The sequence below is a fragment of the Stegodyphus dumicola genome, chromosome 1 (genome assembly GCF_044657685.1).
Source record: "Stegodyphus dumicola isolate Sdum_Otavi_A_Nest chromosome 1, ASM4465768v1".
NCBI classification, from domain to species: domain Eukaryota; kingdom Metazoa; phylum Arthropoda; class Arachnida; order Araneae; family Eresidae; genus Stegodyphus; species Stegodyphus dumicola.
Window position 1 is genome coordinate 191,301,231 of NC_140768.1, and position 21,957 is coordinate 191,323,187.

General features: G+C 33.5%; 1 protein-coding gene across 2 annotated transcripts in view; it reads right to left on the reverse strand.

Annotated features, from left to right (window-relative positions):
• Positions 1 to 21,957, reverse strand: part of LOC118199250 (uncharacterized) — a 249,158-nt gene that overhangs the window by 97,474 nt on the left and 129,727 nt on the right. For both annotated transcript variants that reach the window (XM_085824140.1, XM_085824137.1), the window contains exons 15-18: positions 21,691 to 21,771; positions 15,745 to 15,815; positions 14,809 to 14,986; positions 3,452 to 3,556 (exon numbers count right to left, since the gene is read on the reverse strand). In XM_085824140.1, the coding sequence (XP_085680266.1) occupies positions 3,452 to 3,556; positions 14,809 to 14,986; positions 15,745 to 15,815; positions 21,691 to 21,771 (435 nt within the window). The remainder of the gene's footprint in view (positions 1 to 3,451; positions 3,557 to 14,808; positions 14,987 to 15,744; positions 15,816 to 21,690; positions 21,772 to 21,957) is intronic.

The following is a 21,957-nucleotide window of genomic DNA, read 5'->3' on the forward strand; positions in this document are numbered from 1 at the left end:
AAGGTGTTGCTTCATATACTCGTCTACAAAACGGTTAGTTTCAGTAACAATATGAAGCACGAGCAGTTCATCAAAAAATAATTCAAAAGAGATAAATGGGTTTGAAACATCCATTATATCTTTCTTTATTCCTGGAACCTACTACAAAAAATAAATGAAAATGAAGGACACAGAATAAAAAAAAAAGTTTTATGCAAACAACAGCAGCCAATACCGCACAGTCATTACTTTCACCGCTTTAGACACACCCCTCTCTCCGATTTCTCCCCACACTTCTCTGAAATAGTATCCTCCTTCGCATACTTTGTCAAGGTCATTGTGGTGTTGCATTCCAAAGCTTTGCGAATAATTTTCCAGGTAGCAGCTCAAAGCAAATGATAGTAGTTTGGAAGGGCGCATATATACGCCTGGGGCAGCTAATGCATCGGCTGAGCAGGGCGTATATATACGTCCGCGGCAGTTAAGGGGTTAATATAGAAAACTATAATGAATAGCTAAGCTATCAAGTCACTTTCCAGTTAGAGTATTTCTCATCTACATACACAACGAGAGTTTGAGGATGACTACAGGATATACAAGATCATGAAAAGTCGCATTTGATGAAACATTATCCACATCTCAATCATCCAGTCTTATTAGGACTTGAATAATAACACAACCTGAATAACAGTGTCAGGATTTGAATAATAGCATGGACTTGATACTTCCATTAATCCAAACTAGATGTCTAAGATTCATTGATATATCAGATCTCTAAATCTCAGGCATTAATCTTAAAACCGTCAATTATTCAGAAAAACTTAAGGTCCAAATTTTTTTTGAGTTTAGTGGATGAAAGTCAGAACTCAGAGAATTCCTGGAGCTACGTGTGAATGATAATTATCGCCCTCCCCCCAAAAGACACTATCATGCTGAAATAAAGCACAACTTTCATTATTCAATAATGTCATGATTAGATTATAAGTGCAAAATGTTTCAGAGCTTCTAGGCTGCATAGCCCAACAAAGACATGCCAAAGATCATATGCTTTGCTAAAGTTTGTCAAAAACCAAGTACAGAATATATTAATTAACAATATAACCTAACTTACTAATTCATCTGACAAAATTATATTTATGTTGTGATGAAAAAGAAATTTATTACAAAGTATACAAACATAACATTTTTAATGTGATTAATGTTTCCTACATATTATATACAATACACCTATATTTAATCTGATTAAAGTTATAACAACAAGCACATACTTAGAGATGTTTTCTGAAGTTTTCTTTGAAATTCTACTTTAACATACTTTGTATTTCACATTGAGAAAAAGTTGTTTATAAATACACATATTTTTTAAAAAACAAATGCCTTGAACAAGAAATGTTTATGAAACATTCAAAATTTTTCTTGGAGAAAAGTTGATACAATTAAAAAAATCAATTAAACAAATTCTTTTTATGCTATGTAGTTTGCATTCCGTTAATAGGCTCACGGGAATAATTTGATATCAATTGAGAACAGTGGCATACTAAAACACATACTGTACAGAAATTTACAGAAATCCTGACATACTGAATATAAATATACTTCCTGATATATTGAATATAAATATACTAAAATTCAGCTTGGGTTTTCTGAAATCCATTCTCAATCTTCATTGAAATGGCAAACAGTACCATATATTTTTTTCGTATACATGACTTTGTCCAGATGGAGTTTCAGTGTGACTAAGGTAAACAAGCAATCATATCTATCCAGTTTGCTTTCCCATTCAAATTTAGCAATTTACATGCTTAACTTTTCACTTATTTTTCAGTTATATGACATAAATACATTAAGAGAAATTGAAAGCAACAAGTTAAACATCTCAGGTGTAGATGATCAAGCAATACTTCTCAAAGCATACAGTATTAAAGACCTAACGAGTTCTGTTAAAAGGTTTCCTCCACTGTAGAGAATCATGAAAAGAATCAATGTGATAGGATAGATCCATGACCATGTGTTGTCAATATCTTGCATGCATGCTTCATAATGGAATTTAAAAAAAAAAAAAAAAAAAATCTGATGTGTGCACCACATGACTTCCTTGTAGGGAACACTAAATTATACACATGTTTTCTTGCATTTCATTTAAACTTATTGGATTGAATTAAATATACTTCGTCAATAGCGCATAAACCACAATAGAATAAATACACTCTTTAAAATTCACTATATTTGTTTATCATATCGACACTCTGGCTCTAGGTTCACTTAACAACGCTACATTTCAATCATTTTTTAACTCAGAATGCACAAAATGTATATCATCTTAAGAATTTATCTAACCGTTGCCACATGTTCTATTCAAATACTATAATAAATTTAAAGCAATATATAAAAGAAATTATGCAAAGAACAACAACAAAAACTGTTTTTCACAGACGATTTAGTATTTCTCATTCAATTAATTCAGTTCTCACTTCCTGGCAAGGCAAAAATACATAAAAACTCAAAATGTCTGTATTGAAAATTATGAAGTAAATCTTAAACACTTATCGGCTCGAATAAATTCCAGAATGGATTAAGCATGATTTAATTTGCAATAATAAAAGAAGGCATTATCTTTGTTATTGCGGAGCTTACTTTCTCTAGATTGGCAACAAATCTACTATTCTGTTGTTTCAAATGTAAACAGTCTGCCGACATGGCAAAAATTATAAGGCTTAGCGGCACTTAAAAACAACTTTTAAATTGTTGATAATTCTAAAATTATTGCATACAGAATTACTACAGGCATAAAAACCTTAACCGGAAGATAAGAACAGCATAATTCAATTATTTTTAAAACAAAAAATGCACAATTTGCAAACATATAAGAATAAAGAAACTGAGATTACCGAGCCGAGTAATACAATGGATATATATATATATACATATATTTATATACTTTTGGTGTCACCGATTGCAACCAAAATACGAGGAGCACATCTACATGTTATAGCAGTCCTATATACAAAATTTCAATGTTCTGAGGCTACTCGTTTTTGAGTTATGCAAGATACATACGTATGTACATACGCACAGACGCCATGAAAAATTCTCTTCAGAATTCATTTAATAGAAACAGAAAAACAGAATAATATAAGATTATTTCAGAGAAACATATAAATATAGAATTACTACCTGAGCAGCAGGAACTAGGAAACTCTCAAATGGCCATAACAAAATTCCACGAAAAATTCTCTTCAGAATTCATTTAAAATTAGTTTTACAATTTTTTTGGGGGGAAAGAGTCCTTTATTCTGTCCTTATGAACAGATGTCAAGGAAAAACATTGTTAAATTGCATTCGATAGCAGTGAAAATGGATATTTGCGTTGAAATATGATGCTTGAAACTTTTCGCGATTACAATACTTCCTTTTTACTTCATACAAGGAAGTAAAAAGAACTTTCAAAAACATATAAATATAGAATTACTACCTGAGCAGCAGGAACTAGGAAACTGCTCTCAAATGGCCATAACAAAATGTCATACATACAGGAAAAGTCATGATCGCGCTTATCTCCTTGATTAACTTCTTGTGTCTGCAAAGAACAGAAAATTAAAAAAATATATATGAATGCATATAGCGATCTAAATTAAAAGTAAATTTTACAAATGTGAAATTATAAAACAACCCTAGTTAATGTAAAATATTAATATAATAACACTAATATATAATAAAAGTCTAATAAAAGTCTATAATAAAAGTCTAAATATAATAATATAATAAAAGTCTAAATATAATAAAATATAGAATTCAAAACTAAAATAAAATATTACAAAAGCTAAAAATAAATTTAAATGTGAGATGCAGAGTACCTACAAGGAACAAATATTTGCAACACTTATTTACATATTATTAATTTTCAAAATGCAAAATATTCTCTGAAAAACAAAATACAACATTAAACTTCAGCAGCTTGAGACCAAAACAGCAAAAAGCATAGTAAAATTTTCAGAAGTTGAATTCAGTGTTGAACTGGCTACACAATATGTTACTTAATTTCATACAATACACTGGTGTGCAAAAATTAAGGACGAAGTCGAAAAATTAGCATATCAGCTAAACGAAGAGGCAGAGCGGACAGAAAGACCAATCAGGAGATTAAGTAAGGTGATGTACGGCAGCACATGCGCAGATATGCAGGTAGATGTAATGGGGGAGTGTCTGAGTAGTATAAAGCATGTTATCGGTGTAAGATCAGTATTTCTGGCACGCCGTATAGCAGTTAAAATCACACCGAGTTACTGCCTCAGCGAGAAATGGCGAATAATCAATCTGTTAGACGACATCTGGATGCTTTTACCAGAGGTCAAATCATTGGGAAGTTGGAGGAAGGCCACAGTGTGACAAGTGTTGCTGCAGAGTTCGGAATTGCTCACAGCATCGTTTCACGACTTTGGAGACAATTTCAAACTACAGCAACAGCTATCCGGGGGTTTAGTAGTGGTCCTCCACGAGGAACCACGCCCGCAGATGACCGGTATATTGCCTTACAGGCGAGAAGAAACAGGCGGCAGACAGCGGGAGAAATCGCTAGACACACGACACAGGCAAATGGACGACCAGTATGGCTTTTCACCGTGGCCAGAAGACTGCACGGTGGTTATCTGTTTGCTCGACGCCCTGTATGGTGTGTACCTCTAACGCCTGCCCATCGGAGAAGGCGTTCTCTGTGGTGCCGGGCACACCGGAATTGGAGAGACAATGAATGGGGACGAGTACTCTTTACAGATGAGAGCAGATTCAGTCTGAGTAGCGATTCTAATCGCATACTCATCTGGAGAGAGCGGGGAAGCCACAATCATCCCTCGAACATCATTGAAAGAGACATGTATAGAGGTGGCGGTGTTCTCGTTTGGGGAGGCATCATGCTTGGTAGTCGTACAGACCTTCACATCTTCGAAGCAGGTTCAGCCAACAGGACCCGTTATTGTAACAAGATTCTTTTTCCATATGTGCGTCTTTTTAGAGGCGCTATGGGTCCGCAGTTCCTTTTCATGGACGACAATGCACCATGTCATTGCACAGTAGTTGCCGAACAGCTCTTAGAGAGTGAGGATATTGAACGTATAGATTGGCTGGCACGATCTCCGGATCTCAACCCCATCGAGCATGTATGGGATTTTCTAGGCAGATGCTTGGCAGCTCGTACCTTACCACCAGTAACGATTCCGGAGCTTCGATTGGCACTGCAAGACGAATGGGCAGCAATGCCTCAACAACTCATTGACACCCTCATTCTCAGCATGGGCAGATACTGTGAAACCTGCCTAGGCAGTCAGGGGAGATCATATCCCCTATTCAAGAACAGATGTTTCTTGCTGGACACCCATCACAGGGATGTTTCGGCCTTCAGTCGCATTTCGCTCCATGCTACTTTTTCAATAAAGTTTCTTTTTATCCCTCTGATTTCTCTTTTAGTAAGTGTTGCTTACATTACTCATGTCCTTACGTATTGAGGATCTTACGGTATTAAATGTGTTGATTTGGAAAGCTTTTGTACAAAGTTATATTGAAAAAAAGTCTCGTCCTTAATTTTTGCACACCAGTGTATAATTAGCACTGACCAGCAAAATCTAACATTGCAGTTTCATAAGTTTGACTCCATAATTACTCTAATCGATTTCAAACAAAATTATTATTAAAATGCAAACTTACCCATTTTTCTTTGATAAATATAATTAAAAATTCTGCTTTTTGTTTCAAGCAAAATTTATGACTTTCTTGCCTTTATTTCTTAAATTTCAATAAAAACATGCTATCACTTAATTATTTACAAATTTCATTAAAAACTAAATTACAATATAAATTACATAAGGCTTTTTTTCAATATTACTGTTTCCATTTAATAAAAAAATAATATCATCCAAAGATAAAACTATAATCACAGTTCAAGCAGGTTTAAGAGTTTTCACTTATTTTCCATCTCTATTAATACATAATAAAGAATCTGTATGTATGAGGTATGACAAAAAAAAGGGGGGACTGAATGCATAGCTTTTAAAAAGAATAGACTGGAATTGGTAACAGCTGTTTTGAAGACATCATGCCACACACTTCCTCTATCCATGTGGCCAGTTTTGACTTAACCGATCACACCAGTTGGGAGTACTGCATCATTGAGTGAACATGTGCAACTGCATTCTGCCAGAAAAAAAAATGTCCAATATAAAAACGAACAGCGAATCAACATGAAGTTTCTTGTGAAACTTAAGAAATCAGCTATGGAGACATTTCAATTGTTAATCGAGGCTTATAGAGATGAAATTTGGTCTTGTGTACACGAGTTTGAGTGGCATAAGAAGTTTTCAGGGGGAAGGGACTACACATGTCAAAATCAAAACTCAAGGCAATGTTAATTGTCTTCTCAACATTAGTGGAATTGTAATGATTGAGTAAGTTCCCAGTGGTCAAACTCTTAATTAACACTACTACACTAAAGTACTAAAAAGACTTGGTGAAGAAATTAAGGAAAAAAGGCCGCTGTTGTGGAGTGATGGATGGTTGTTATATAAGGACAATGCACCCACTCATACAGCCCTTTCTGTCAAGCAGTTTCTGACCAGCAAAAACATTACTCTGAAGGGGTATCCTCCTTATTGACCTGATTTGGCTTCCTGCAACTTTTTTTTTATTTCCTGAAGTTAAATCTTGGTTATAGGGAAGCCATTTTACCTCACTTGAAGAGGTTTAGGCAAAAATGGAGAATCTCCTGAAGGGCCTTCCAAAAACCTTGCTCCAGAACTGTTAACACCAAATGCAGAAGTGTATGAATGCTGAAAGGGACTACTTTGAAGGTGATAACGTCACGGAGAACTGATTCTATAAGTACAATAATTTATTGGACCAGTCTAGTTTTTTTTTTTTTTTTTTGTGTGTGTGTGTGTGTGTGTGTGTGTGTGTGTGCGTGTCACCTCGCATATCTCTCATACCGTGGAAAAATGTTCGCAGCTAAAGCCATTACATTTCGAAACACATAATCTTTCACTTGAACTTATGCACCTCAATGCTATAATTTTGAAATTCAAATTCCTTTTTTTTATTCATTTTATGTTTTATGTGGACTTAATTAAATTATGATTAACAAATTTTGTGATTTAAAAGGAATGCATTGCCACATAGCAAAGAGTAAGACATTAAATTTCAAATTTAACCAGAAAACTAAGCGATTTAAAAGAGGCATTGCTACATGGCAAAGTGTAAGATATTTGTCTTTTAAATTTAATCACCAAATTCAAGAATTTTAAAAAAATCTGTTGTCATTGCCCAAAATAGAATATTTTTATCTTCTAAGCTCAATCTACCACCATTCTACAAAGTATAAAATACTGAAGTTTTTATTCAAATTTAATCTATCTCTTATTGACATACTAATCGATTTAAAAAAAATAAACACAGCTCTTTTCCTTTATTATTATCGATGAATCTTATTACTCTAATTTCCCAGTCCAGCTGAGGGCTGGACTGGGAATTAGAGTAATAAGACTCATTACAGCAAACTATTTAGAAGTGTAACAATGAGACATTAAAAATAATTAGTTCATAATTACGATTTTGCGAGAAATGTTGGTGACATTCACATCTTTAAGCATAATAACAATAAAACAGGTTTCTAATGGTACTTTATATTATACATTTTTATGAATGAGAAGCCCACCAGCAACTGATCAATAAAGTTGCTAAGCACTGGTAGTTTGAGAGTTGGATTCCAGGAGAACAAGCTAGCTGAATGGGCTTTTCTACTGTTTTTCCCATGTGTAACATGGATACAATCCAGGTTCTCTTATAAGGTCCCTCATGAAGACATCCCTCCCGTTAGATATATAACCCTAGTATACTTTGCCCAAATCAAATAAATCAAATTAGTCTATGACTAAGATTTTATTTTTTCTAGCCGCATAAACAGTCTTTTTATCAGAGTCTCATCATATAGGTATCTGCATCTTTTATGCAAGATGGCTACTATTTAAAAAGACTAAAAATCTTCATGAGGGTTCAAACAATTTTACTGGTGCCCTCTTATGAAGGTTTCCGTTCCTTCTTATGAAGGTTTACTGGTGCCCACCTTTCTCAAAATTATTATGAGAAATGCAGAAAAAGAATCCATACATTGTTGTTGCTTTAAATTTTAATAGGGTTGCCACTCAAACAGAGAATGAAATTCCCTGACTTTTCCAGGTTTTCCAGGTATGTTTCGAGAAAATTCCAGTCTATCCACGTAATGTACGTTGGCTGTGCTAAGAGGTAAATTAATTATGGTATTACTTGTACTGTGTAGCAAATTCACTTAATTATTCAATAAATCTCAGAGGACATTTATTCTTAATTATTCTTGGTACACTTTGTTTGATAATTTTGTTTACTTTTCCTCTTAAAAAACTTAATAAAATTTAAGATATATACATTGGATAACAACTGTATGTTTTATTTAATTATTACTCATGATCATCCCCAGTTCGACACGAGGCTAATCCGGTTCTTATAAATCACAACGCAATGCTAAAAGTTAGGTTAGATTTTAGATAAATTTAATTTATGTGAGGTGTATTCTTAAAAGGAACCTTAACACTTGAAAACACAAATATTATTATAATAGGAGTTGTTTTCTCCACTGAGGATTGAGATTAGAATTTTCCCAATCTGGAATAAAATAAGGCTTTTTTTGCAGACATTCTGCAGCTAAACGAAAGAAAGAAATCTATTTAATGATATTTTTTTACTAAATTGAAGTATTTTATATTTATTTCGCAGCATACATAAGGAAAAAATATGTGCATTAAATTTCGTGATGTCATCATACTGCTAGAATTAATTTCAGGATTATGCCAGAGAAAATTTCCTGAAATTTGGAAATATTATTTACTAATGATAAATAAATTTAGAGGGAAGAAGCAACATTAAATGATATGAATAACATAAAAATAAAGATAATTACTTAAAAATTTAATTAATCAATGATATTTTAGCGAATATAGTTATTTTACATGGTTATCTTAGATGATTGATTACTATTTTTTTATTTTACTGCAAAATGACAAGGTATTTATTAAAAAAAAAAGAAAAAAAAAAAAAAAAAAAGAAAAAAGATTTTGCGGTAAAATCCTAGTATACGATACGGCCTTCGCATGATTTTGAAAATTGTCGCCAAGAACAAAATGACCCATTTACTGCTCATCATCATGTCGCCAAATCCCGCTGTACCATACATGGAGATTATTCTAACCAAAGAACGTCTATGTAAAAAGCGGAGGGAAAATTTGCCAAGGGATTTGGCGACGGAACCTGGTGGCCAGAATTTCCCTCTCCGCGATGTATACAGGAAATTGAGAAACACGTGTTAAGAAGTAACGTTCTTTGACAAAAAAGAAAACTACGAAAATCCGTTTTTAAATTATTGCGAAAAATCCAAGAAGAAACGTTTTATCAAAGAACGTTTTTTCTTGGATTTTTTGCAATAATTTTAAAAACGGATTTTCGTAGATTTCCCCCCTCAAAATAACTAATCCATGAATTAATTTACTTGCACCAAAAAATATTTTCTTTTCCTTTAGAGTTTAAAGAAATTTTAAATGATATTCATTTTATGAACTCTTGATAACGTGACCTTCGAACTTCGACACCGGTTTCAAGCTTTGGCGACAGATATATCGTGCATGCACACCTGTTTCCCGCTATGATGGAACGAAGCCATGTCTGTTGCAGAGAGGTTTTCCATCTTTACAATACATATTTTTTTATTCTAATCTGGTTGATTGGTATCGTATACTAGGATTAAACCCATTTTGTTTTATATGACAACAGGTACTTTCTTTAGTTCATGCACTGCACATGCGATTCTCGAGGTTACTGGAAACCAAAAGTTGCGGGAAACTTGCTTTGCCTTTCTAAAAAGACAATCAAATTGGAGCTGCGAAAATTGGCTCTATGCCAGCTGCCCGAATGACACTCACGTGATACACAATTCGCCAAAAAAGTGATCTCTTCCGTCGTCGGTGCAAAACTCGCCTTTTTTGGCGGGATCGTTGTATGAAATTCCCTGACTTTTCCAGATTTTGACTAAAACACTTAAATTCCCTGACTTTTTCCGGTTTTCTCGGTAGAGTGGCAAACCTGTTTTAAGAACAATATAGAAGTTAATCTGGTAATAATATACTATAGAATCTAACACTTTTAGTTACACAACACCTACAAAATTGGTTGTTGTTTCAATTATTTCTTTTTCTTTCCATTTTATCATATCTTCGAACAGGAAAGCTGCTGAAATTTTTATTTTATGAAGCAATTACTACTGAATTATGAAGCTACTGAAATTTGATGGAAATAAAAATTCAATTTTTATTAAATTAATTAATGGAATAATTTTCATTAAACTATTCTTACTTATCAGTATTTATTTTCAACATTATAATGGTGCCACCTAAGGAAAAATGAATAACTAAAACGGTAGATCACATACTACATCACTTCTATTTGTTTTATTAATGTGCAACTTTTATTTTTAAAAAACTTCCACTGCTGAGTGAAAAGAAACTTATTTTTAAAAATATGTTTGTTTACATATTAACACAATGATGGATACGGCAGAGACGTTGAACATCTAACATTTTTACTGATATGATGTACAATTATAGAACATAAAATGTACAATTATGTACAATTATAAAACATTATAAAGCAGGAATTAAGTGAAATTTCCACAAATGCAGAATTAAGACACAAAATTGATTGACTATTTCTTCGATAAAGTGGACATTACAAATACAATGATCTACTAATTTTAAAGCATACATTAATACAGCCACCTATAAAAGTGACATGCATCCTCTGCATATATATTTAGTTAATGATATTTAGCTTTAAATAGAGTAATTCTTTTATTAACTGTAGTAGTAGTGATACATATGCATGGCAAATTAAGAGAATTTGCACTTTATATGAATTTTTGAAAAACTGATGGAAAGATTTTTAATGAAATTTGTTATGAATATTCATTTATAACAGAGAAAGAAATGTGCCATTCAAAAGTCATTTTATGTGCATATGATTATCAGTAAAGCTCACAGTGCAGGGATGTCCAAAATCCATGTTGTGATTTCAAACTGAAATGAACTAATATAAGGTATTCACTTTTATAGCTCTCTCATAGCCAGACAAATTGTGCAGTGTGATGGCATACTGGACAAGAGGCAGTTCAGAAGTTCCTTGGCAGTGGATCCCACTCCTGAAGCAAGGTAGTTTTTAACTCTAGGATGTTTCTTGAATGAAAATGGTAAGAGGAAATTGTCCTTCCAAGAGCATCTCAAACATGCTCCCCAGGTCAAGAGACCTGGCTGGCCAATCCATGTGGTGAATATCCTCACTTCCCAGGTTACAAACTAAACTTTGTAATCCATTAACAGGAATCTAAAACCAACTGTATACCTGAAAAGTTCAACATAGGGCTGTACAATCTCCTCTCTATATGGCATAGCAGTCAGGGAGCCTTTGTCAACACCTGAAGGGGGGTGTGAAGTTGTCCAACATAATGCCTACTCAAATCCTTTCCCTGATGAGGGAGGGATGGTATCATGTTCTAAACTCTCTCCAGATACAGATCCGCCAAGAATCAGTGCCCAGGATGAATATCGATTAATCTGTAAAAAAGCACAGTGTTTTACTGAAGTCTGGTCCCAGATGCATGTTGTCTGCATCATGCTAAATACTCTCTCTTGTGTGCTGCAATGAAAGGGACACAAACAGCAGGTCTTCAGGTATACAGCCCTATCTCATGAAGCCTTTGGGTAAATGTAAGTGGTGAAGGAGTACAGTGGCAGCATACAGTTCACAATACAGTCCAGAGCTGTGAGTTGCAGTCTCGTGTTGCCATGCTGAAAATGCAAAATAACAATCCTCATTCGTCATTGTGAATCTTGGTTGATCCTATCCAGGTCTTCTTGATATGGATCCAGTATCTTGAAATTGTTTCCGCAAATTACAGAACTCATTGAGCATAACTTTAAGCTCTGTAGCCACCTGCATTTGAGATTGGCTTCCCTCCAATCTACAAAACAATTCTCCATCTTATTCTGTCATCCATGCATTCATAGCTCCTCACATTACCTGACACCTTATAAAATTTACCCAACTCTTGGGAGAAACATGGTAAATGTCTTGAAGGAGTATGAACACACAAATTGCCGAAAATCTCTCATGTGCTTATATCTCCTTCATAATTACAACTCTGCAGACACACATGTGTACACTTATGTATTTGACTTAAAATAATTGCTTAATTCTTTGGCAGAATAATTAGTAGCTTTGGCTCAATACCTTTATAAAAACTAGATAAATTAGCAAATTCTCTTAATTGCATGAGTATAATACAGGATGTTTATAAATGAATAGTGTGGTTTTAAAATTAGTAATAAATCAATTTAATACCTTACCCATGGTAAAACCTAAGCCGTAAGCAATGGCAATTGTCCAAGTTTCTAATGTGCTACCTGCTGTTTGCTTGTCATGATTACTGCACAGCCACAGCATCAGTTTCTAATATGATGTTGCAACAGGAAAAGGCCTTTCTGTGTCCTCTGTTTTGAAGTGTCCAGATCTGTGGTTATAGTGCAGTGTGAGTTTTGTGCTCAGTTTAGGAAAGACCCACAAGACAAGAATAACATAAGTAGGTGGTACTGACAGTTCATGAAAACTGAATGCCTTTGTAAAGGCACCCATCCTTTGTCCTGGCTGACTTCATATATCTGATGCAAAAACTGAAAGAATGCAAGAGGCATTTCAGTGAAGTCCTTGCAAGTCAGTAAAGCAAGCAGAAAATTGGGCATGCCAAAGAATCAGATGTAAAAGGTGTTGCATAAGCAGCTGTGTCTTGAACCCTACAAAGTAAGGCATGATTTTTGTGAAGAGATGCATTTAAAAATGGAGGAAGATCGTTTTGCAGAAAGACTCATCTTCTGCGATGAAGCTACTTTCCATGTAAGTGGCAAGGTGAACAAACACAATAACCATAGCCGGGAAAGTGAGAAACCACATACACAGATAAAGCATCAGCGTGACTTTCCAAAAGTGAACATTCTGACTGGTGTCCTGCGAGAAGGTGCACAGCCCATTTTTCTTCAAACAAACTCTGACTAGTGACACATTTCTAAACATGTTGGGAACCTGGTTGTTACCAAAGCTGAACACCAATTATGATGATTACATTTTGCAATTGGACGATGCCCTGCCCCATTTTCACAGGAATGTATGAGGGCTTTTTAATCACGTTGTTGGTGAACAATCCCGTGTTGGTGAACAACACGGGATTGGATATGTTACAACAGCAGACAACAACGTTCTCCCCTGGCCCTCTTTTTCACCATATTTAACACCATTTTTTTATTACGGGTTTATCAAAAACCTTGTTTATGTACCATCAATATCCATGTCCCTTGACGAAGCTTGTAATCAGATAAAACATGCACTGCAGACCATCCCCGCAGACATGCTACACCAAGTGTGGCAAGAATGCCGTAAGGTTTGTTCATATGAAATAATGCACTGATTGATTACTAAATTTTAAAATTGCACCATTCATTCATAAACACCCTGTAATATAAATCCAATACACCTCCTTGCATAAAGAGCTAATAAGAACTAAAATTATAGACATGTAGAAATTTATTTAATTAGCATAAAAAAAATTCACAGGACACTAACTAACCTCTTTTGCCCAAATAAACTACAGTCAAAAGCCTTAATCCAGACTTGTCGGGACTTCAACGATTCCGGATTATCGGTTTTTCCGGGTTATAGATCATTAGTTTAAATCTGGTAATATGGCATGCAGAAATTATAAAATTAAAAATATGAAACCGTAATTTACAAAATAAAGAGTAATTATGATCTAAAGGGTATCAAAATTTACAAAAAAAAAGTTTAATATTTATTTGCTTACTTTATTAAACATTTCTTTCAATGCGCGCATGCGCAAAGCACACATTACGCATAGTCGAAATTAGAAAATTGCAACCAGAAAACTATTTGATGTGTATTCATGATATTTATAATGGCGAGGAAATCGATTTAAATTATATTGGAGTACATCGAGGTGAAAACTACATTTAGTGGGGAATTATAAGCCGAATAAAATAAAAACATCTGCCCTGAAGTTGAGGATAGTGCTGACAGATCAACTTCCAGTTCATTGCGCGTCGCGACGTTTCCCACCCTCTTCCGCAGAGCAGCGTGAAATTGATAAACAGATTTCGGAATGGTTAGAGAAACAAATCACCTCTCTGTCACTTTCTTCATGCCTTTATCCTTTTTTTGCAGCAGTTCCACTTTTTTTTAATGGACATCGAAACATGCTTTCGCTTTGCAGCTCCAGCATCGGAAATTCTATTTGACATAATCGAAAGTTTAAGCTTACTTTTATAAAATTGCTCTAACAGTCTGCAAAAAATAATCAGCCGGTTCCAATTCGAAGATTAAGGAACAATGCAATCTGCAACATTAACTGAAATAGATAATTAGATAATTTTAGCTTAGCTTATACCGTCCGTTATACATTAAACGCGCATGCGTAAACGTATCATGCGCATGCCTAAAGGACAGTACGCGCATCGTTCACGCATTATGCGTTGACGAATGCGCAGAAAGTTTGTAGCTTTGAGGTCCGGGTTATAGATCATTCCGGATTATGGGTGTCCGGATTAATGACTTTTAACTGTATAAATTGATGATAATAATCTACTAGTTTTGAATGAAAGAATACTATTTTATAAATTCAAATAGTAACAATAATAATAACAAAACCTTTTCAATTGTATCCAATAGAGAAGAAGCAATATATGACCAAATTTCAAGAAGCATTTCAGTATCTGAGCAATTGATTAGTGAAGCTTTTGTGATGTGGATAAATTTTTCTGTGACTAGCAAAGGCGAAAGAGATTCACTAATACTGGCTTGAACAAGGCGATTAAACGTGGATAACCTGAAATATATAAAAAGCTCAAATTTTCTGATACCTGATTTTTTTCCCTTTATCAATTTTACTTAAAAAAAATCAAAATTTCAAAGTAAATAAATAACAATAAAAGAAAAAAGCTTTATAGGAACCTTAATGTTAAAAAAATAAAAATATCTCTTAATTAAAAGAATTAAAATATCTAAGTTATAGTGAGTACAAATAGCAATGCCTGATTTTAAAATACATTCTTTCAAAATACAGTTATCATTCATTTCAAATAGAAAGCAATCATATATTTATATGAATAACTCGGTAACTCTCAAAATTATGTTAAGTGTTAAAATTTGCAAACCTGCAAAAGGTTGCCTTCTGAGTATGTGCACTCCCAAATGAATCATGTTTATGACATATTTTCAACTATACATGAGACAATAGCCAACCTGAGCAGCATGCATATACTATGCATGTCTTTGAGTACACCTTGATTGATGTTTTATATTTAATCGGTGTTTTGCTGCACTTTTCAAAAACAGAATTTTTGATGATTATAACTAATTGTAATGGGAGCCTGGAATTTTATGAATTATGCAAAAATGCTCATTTTTAGGACTATTTATGAAGAGAATAGAACATGCACCATTAAAATAGCCTAACAAAAGTTTTTAAAAATTCACAGGCGCTAATAAGTTGATGAATTTTCAGGTGGTGCAGATAATCAGATGGTATCCTTACAAATTTTAATTTATAGTTACTTTTATTTTTAACCCAAAACATTAACATACCTCTTAGATTTTTCACTACTAAGTAAATAAGGATTCAGAAGCATCTTCAACAATGTAATACTCAATATATCCTGAATTAAAAGAAAAGAATGATTAAAATTGAATATTAGTATTTGATTAGAAAATAATTCATATTGTAAAATGCTTGTTCCACCTATAAAACAAATAAATAAAATTAAAAAAAATATTAAAAAACAATTAAAAAACATAATTAAAAAACATTAAGTCAAGCAAAATAAAGCACTAAAGTATAAAACATGAAAATACTGCAAAAGGTACATTCCAATATGAATTCAGAATAAGAAAATAAGTTAGACTGGCATATATTTCATTATTTTTTCTAAATACTGTTTTATTTTTACATAAATTGTATTATTCAATTATATATATTTAATTAATTTTAAATGCAGTAATAGATTTTTTTGGAGGAGGGGGGGTTGTGGGCTTTCGATTTTCATTTCAATACTATTTAGCAAATGCAGCCACAAAAAATAAGAGTGGGCGGAAGGAAGCCTTCCATTAATAAATGTTAAATAGCATTTTCTCTTATTAACTATTATACATTTACCTTACATTAATATGTAATAGTATTTTAGTTAAATCAGTGATCTTAAATTTCATGCAAGACGAATGCAGGATAGGGTAATAAAAAGCATCTGATAGGGTGGAATTATTTTCCCTGTGAATAAAATGAGAATTACATATATATACACACATATATATGGTGTCTCAAAAATGTCATTGCCAAACTTAACATGCTGGTCTGTGAGGCTTATGGAAGAGCGAGAAGTGTGATAATTCCAGGCGAGTACATTGCAGGAGAAGAATGAATCATTTTTACTAATTTAGTTCTTTATGAACATTTTACGGTAAAAGTGTTGCCAGAGCTCATGGTTGATGTTTCAGTATGATGCAGCATCTGCACATTTTAGCAGCAATGTGTGGGAATACCTCAAAAGGACATATCCTCATTCCTGGATTGGGAAAAGGAGACCAGTCACATGGCCACCGTGATCTCTCGACCTGACTCTCCTGGATTTCTACCTCTAGGGATACATGAAGTCCATGGTGTACAAGATGACCATAACATCGGACATGTATCTAATCCCAAGGATCTTGGAAGCGGCGGCACGTGTCTGTGACACATTTGCCCATTGCCCCCGCCGTTTGCATTTTCGGACCCAAGTTCTTATGTAAATCTTGTTTGTCATGGTATGCCAGACTAGCATGTTAAGTTTGGCAATGGCCCTTTCAGACACCTTGTATATGTGTATGTGTGTGAACATATACTGCTGGCCATTAAAATTGCATGGCACGGAAGGAGAGTAAATAGCAGAATCTTATTTATTGTATAAATGCAGTATAATGGGAGGAAGACATGATTAAATTGGTAGGGTATACAGAGCTGCCACCATGGGTAGCAATAATAGTTGTAATCTGGCTGGACATAAAGTTGAATTGAACTTGGATGACAGATATGGGGGTACTTTATTCGATGTTGCTTCAGTTCTATGCCACAATTCATCAGATGTAGTGGTTGACGAGCGATGGCATGCAATATCTCAGCAATCTATAACCAGACGTTTTCAAAGGATAAGAAATCTGGAGAATTGCAGGCTAAGGCATCAGTCAAACCCCTTCTGTATCAAGAAAAGTCATGACAGCACAGGCAACAGAGGTGGTAACAGCAGTGGAGCATTATCTTGCTGAAAGATGGCATGTAAGCCTCAAAGATAGCACACAGCCCTCTGGCCTTAACACGTCAGAAATGTTATGGTGGCAATTTATATTACTGGCTATGCAAGCAAGAAGTAATCGGGTGAAACTAATGATACTCTGCACAAGCATGTCAGGTGCTGGGCCTATTTGATGATGATGAATACAAGCTGGCAAAGATCATTTTTCTCAGTACCTCCACTTATGGATACATCCATTATGATGCTGTACACAGTACTAGGATTAGTCTAAAAAAAGTTCATGTAGTGCTACTCTTGTGTCCAGTGTTGTCACTCATGACACCACAGTATGTGTGCCTATCTCTGGTGTAGCGTCAAGGGAAGCCTTAACAATGGTTGCTGTGCTGACAGTCTGCAGTGCTGCAGACATCACAATGTCTGTATGAAAACTTATTACCTTGCACATAAGCCAAGTTCCTGACTCAGGGTACGTTACACAGCTGCAAAGGTCGAGAGAATAACATGTCCTCTCAAGTATTAGTGACCTGGGGCCACTGAGACCCTACATGGTGTTCAGTACGACTCCCTCCTGGATGCATCAATTCAATAATCACCTGACAATCTTGAATTCTGACCAACATGAGCAGTAATGTCACGGAAAAATAAATTGCAGTCTTGATAAGCCACTGTCGAATTCCCACAAATGATGGTAGGAGTTTTCGCTTCTCACATAATGCATAACATAACCTGTAACAACCAATTTCCAAATGAGAAACCTACTGAGCAATTTCCCCATTTGTTCACATCATTGCTTCATCTGCATGTACTGGAATGCTAATCATTTGTACATCCCAATATGTAGTACCTTTCATGCAAACTGGACATTTATTGCATGCAAACTTTATGCTGTACCAATTTTAATGGATTGTATATATATATATATATATAGATAAAAATTTATTACGATAAATCATTTCTGCATACTCACTTTTAGTTTTTTTGAACAATGCAACAAATTCTCAATGATTCAAAGCTCGTCCTTTACTATTTCCATAACATTATGCACATGCAGATTTTCGGCACAAAGCACTTCTTGATGAACAATGCAACATATAGTAAAAAAGCATTCTGAAAGTTTTCGTTTTTTACTACATTTCTGAAGTTTACTGCTACTCATTTTTATTAACCATAGAAGCAGCACAATCACTTGCAAATTCAACATTTTCTTCTAACTGTACTTATACAGTTGTAATTTTAAAAAAAATCCAGTGTACTAAATTTAAATTTTTCTTTCATAAGAAATATTTTCAGATATTCCTACATTATTTGAAATTTATCAGTAACACCTCATACAAAAAGGAAACTTATGCCTTATCTGTAATGTCAGTACTCTCATCAACGGCTACTGAGAATGCTGCAAAATCTATACTTTTTTTCTTGTAACTGACATTATAAATCAAAAATGATTTCGTTAATACATTCCTCTACTAGATTGGCTGACAAATCAATATTTTTTAACGATTGTTATTTGCCAGGACAAAGAAGTTCAGAAGAAGCAATAAAACAAGCAAAAAAAAAAAAAAAAGGTGAGACGTAAATAGTAAGTGTCAGCAAAAAAAGTTTAAAAGTTTAAGTTTTTACACTCATGCTATGGTGGGCACATACACATATTGTGCAGCAAAGATGAATATTGCCACTCACTGCAATGAGGATTTCCAATGTAATCTGTATGAAAGTAAACTTGCACAAGTTGTTGCTTCATAAGATTTACTTACTTCTGCAAAATATTTTGTTGTTGTAAACCAGATTTCAGAAACCACAATTTTTCTTTCCTAAATTTGTCTCCTAACATTTAAAATTCTTCCTTATGATTTGATATTTTGGAATGGATATTCCATTATTATAAGTACAGCATAACTTTATTGTGCCTGACTATACAAAAGTACATTCTTTGGGGGCCAAATGTGGCCTGCAGTCCACCAGTTTGAGACCACTGAATTAAATAAATCAATGTATAACAGTATGTTAATTAAATAATTTTAAATAATGCATATAAAATTTATTTAAAATGTCCTGCAAAAAAAGAAATAATGAAAAATATGTAAATTAGCTCAGTAATCTTGTTTTATTAGTTCCCTTTCATTGAATGTATAGTTTTTATACCACATTACATAGCTATGAGCAATATATATTTAATTTTTGCAAAATAGATTATCAAACTATAACTATGATTAACAATTTAAACCTATGATTTTACACTCCCCTCTCAAGATATAACTCTATAAAGAGATAATAAACTAGTCATACAAAATAGTCAGAAGAGTAAATGTGCAAGATTATACCAAAAGCTTAGCTATTTCAGCATAACTGCTGTCATGTATGTGGACATATTTCTGCAGAACACAGATCTATCATTTGCAAAACTTAAGTGTTTAGATGATCCTAGATATTGGAATCTCCAGTTCTATACTATTTTCTTCTATGACACCAATTTCTGATGTGTACTGAAAATCAATACCTTGCTCAAAGGAAAAGCTATAAATAGTGAAATGAATGTCATTGGGAATTATATCAAAAGACTATTAACTAATTATACAAAATGCATACCATACATAGTTAGACTGAAAACTAAACTAGTTGATATATTTCAATATAACTGGTATCACACAAATTAATGCATTTCTTCAGAAAAAAGATCTATTTCTTATAAAATTAAGAACTAACATGATTCTATCCATTCAAACCTCCTCAAAGCCTTTGCTTTGAATTCCACATTATCTTCTTGTGTGGCACTAACAGATTTCTGGCATTTACTGAAAATTAAGACTCCTGCACAACTTAAAACATGTTCAAACATGTTGTACAACATTTAGGAATAGAGGTTTTCAGAGGAACTACATGATCTCAGATTGAAAACAAGTGATTCTGAATTTCGGTGCAAAGGTAAGGTACTATTTCTCACATGGAAAGATAAACAAGATGTTCGAATAATATCCACTGTACACAATACTGATATCTCATCGAGACTGGAAAAATATATAAAAGTATTCAACAGTAAGTTTGTAAGCCTGAAGACATAATGAAATAAAACCAACATATGAAAGGTGCTGATCTTGCTGCTTAATACCTTTCATATTATTCATTTTTGTGAAAATCTATCAAATGGGCAAAAAGAGTTTTTACGCTTATTTTATGCTGCACACTCTTCAATTCATTTATTTTGTATCATAAACTCAGTCTTAATACCAAAATAACTTTTTCAAAATTCTTGCAAACTCTGGCAGAAGAATGAATTTATTTTCCTACTGAATATCATGATCCCTAAAAATAACAAATAGTAGCTCAACAGCAGTGGGCTCAGCACCTCATTATGATCCTCCTTATAGACTTTTAGGTTATAGGGTATTTCTCCCACCTTCCTAGTCTGCCTTCGTGGTTCTGAATGCTGGGGTGGTATTCCAGAGATCTGTGGTTCAATTCCCGGCGAGGGCGCTTGCTCATTTTTCCTCTTGCCTGCTTCCAAAAAATACCTAATGTCTCTACAAGGTAACGTAGCAACACACCAGTTGGAAAGAATCACACAGTCAGGAAAATGAAAGTATCACTGTGGAGTCTGCAAAACTCATAGAAAAAGTTGTGATATTTTGTACATATGCAAATTATGTAGAATTCTCTTATGCAACAGTCATTGATTTTTGATTTATCATGCTAAACAGAAATATAAAATTTTATCTTTCATCTCTGTAATACCAAAATACATGCAATATAATGCTAATTAAGCTAAGAAAGATAATATCAAGTAGTCTATTATCTACCTGAAAAGCAAGTATAAAAATTATGAATTTTTTTTTATTTTAAAAAACACTTATTTACAACATTATTATTTTAAAGCACACTTTATAAATTTTATCTTCACCCTAATGACACAAGTTTGCAGCAACTAGCTTCAGAATTTCATTATTTCTTCCGGTACTCGGTATTAGAAGCATAAAAAAATCTGCCAGTCATGAATTTGTTAATATAAATCCTCAATCTGAAAATGTTATAATATATCTCAGATCATAAAACTTTCTGAAATTTTCATTATTTATTCTGGTAAAACTTTAGGAATTTTCCCTTTTCTCTTGCAATAAAATTAGTATCTTATCTTCATAAACAGAATTATTACCAAGAACTAAAAATGATTCAGCTATAATTGCACAAAATACTTTATTTTACACTTTTTTTGTTTTTAATGTAATAAAAATTCTTTTGAAATTCCAGTTCTTACTTGAGATTTCAGAGTTCCATAATTGAAACAGTGAGAAACTAATATCTTCCTAGGCAGTTTGCTACAGCTTTCGATGCTTTTCTAAAATGACATACAAATACATAAATATAGGATTAGAATTTAAATAAATAATTTTAAAACAACTATTACAGATTCAAAATTCAAATAAAAAAATCACCATTATGGGAATGTAACTTTAATGCACTTAAACAACAATTACAGTATAATAAGCAAATAAGAACAAGAAACAATAAATAAATTAAGAAA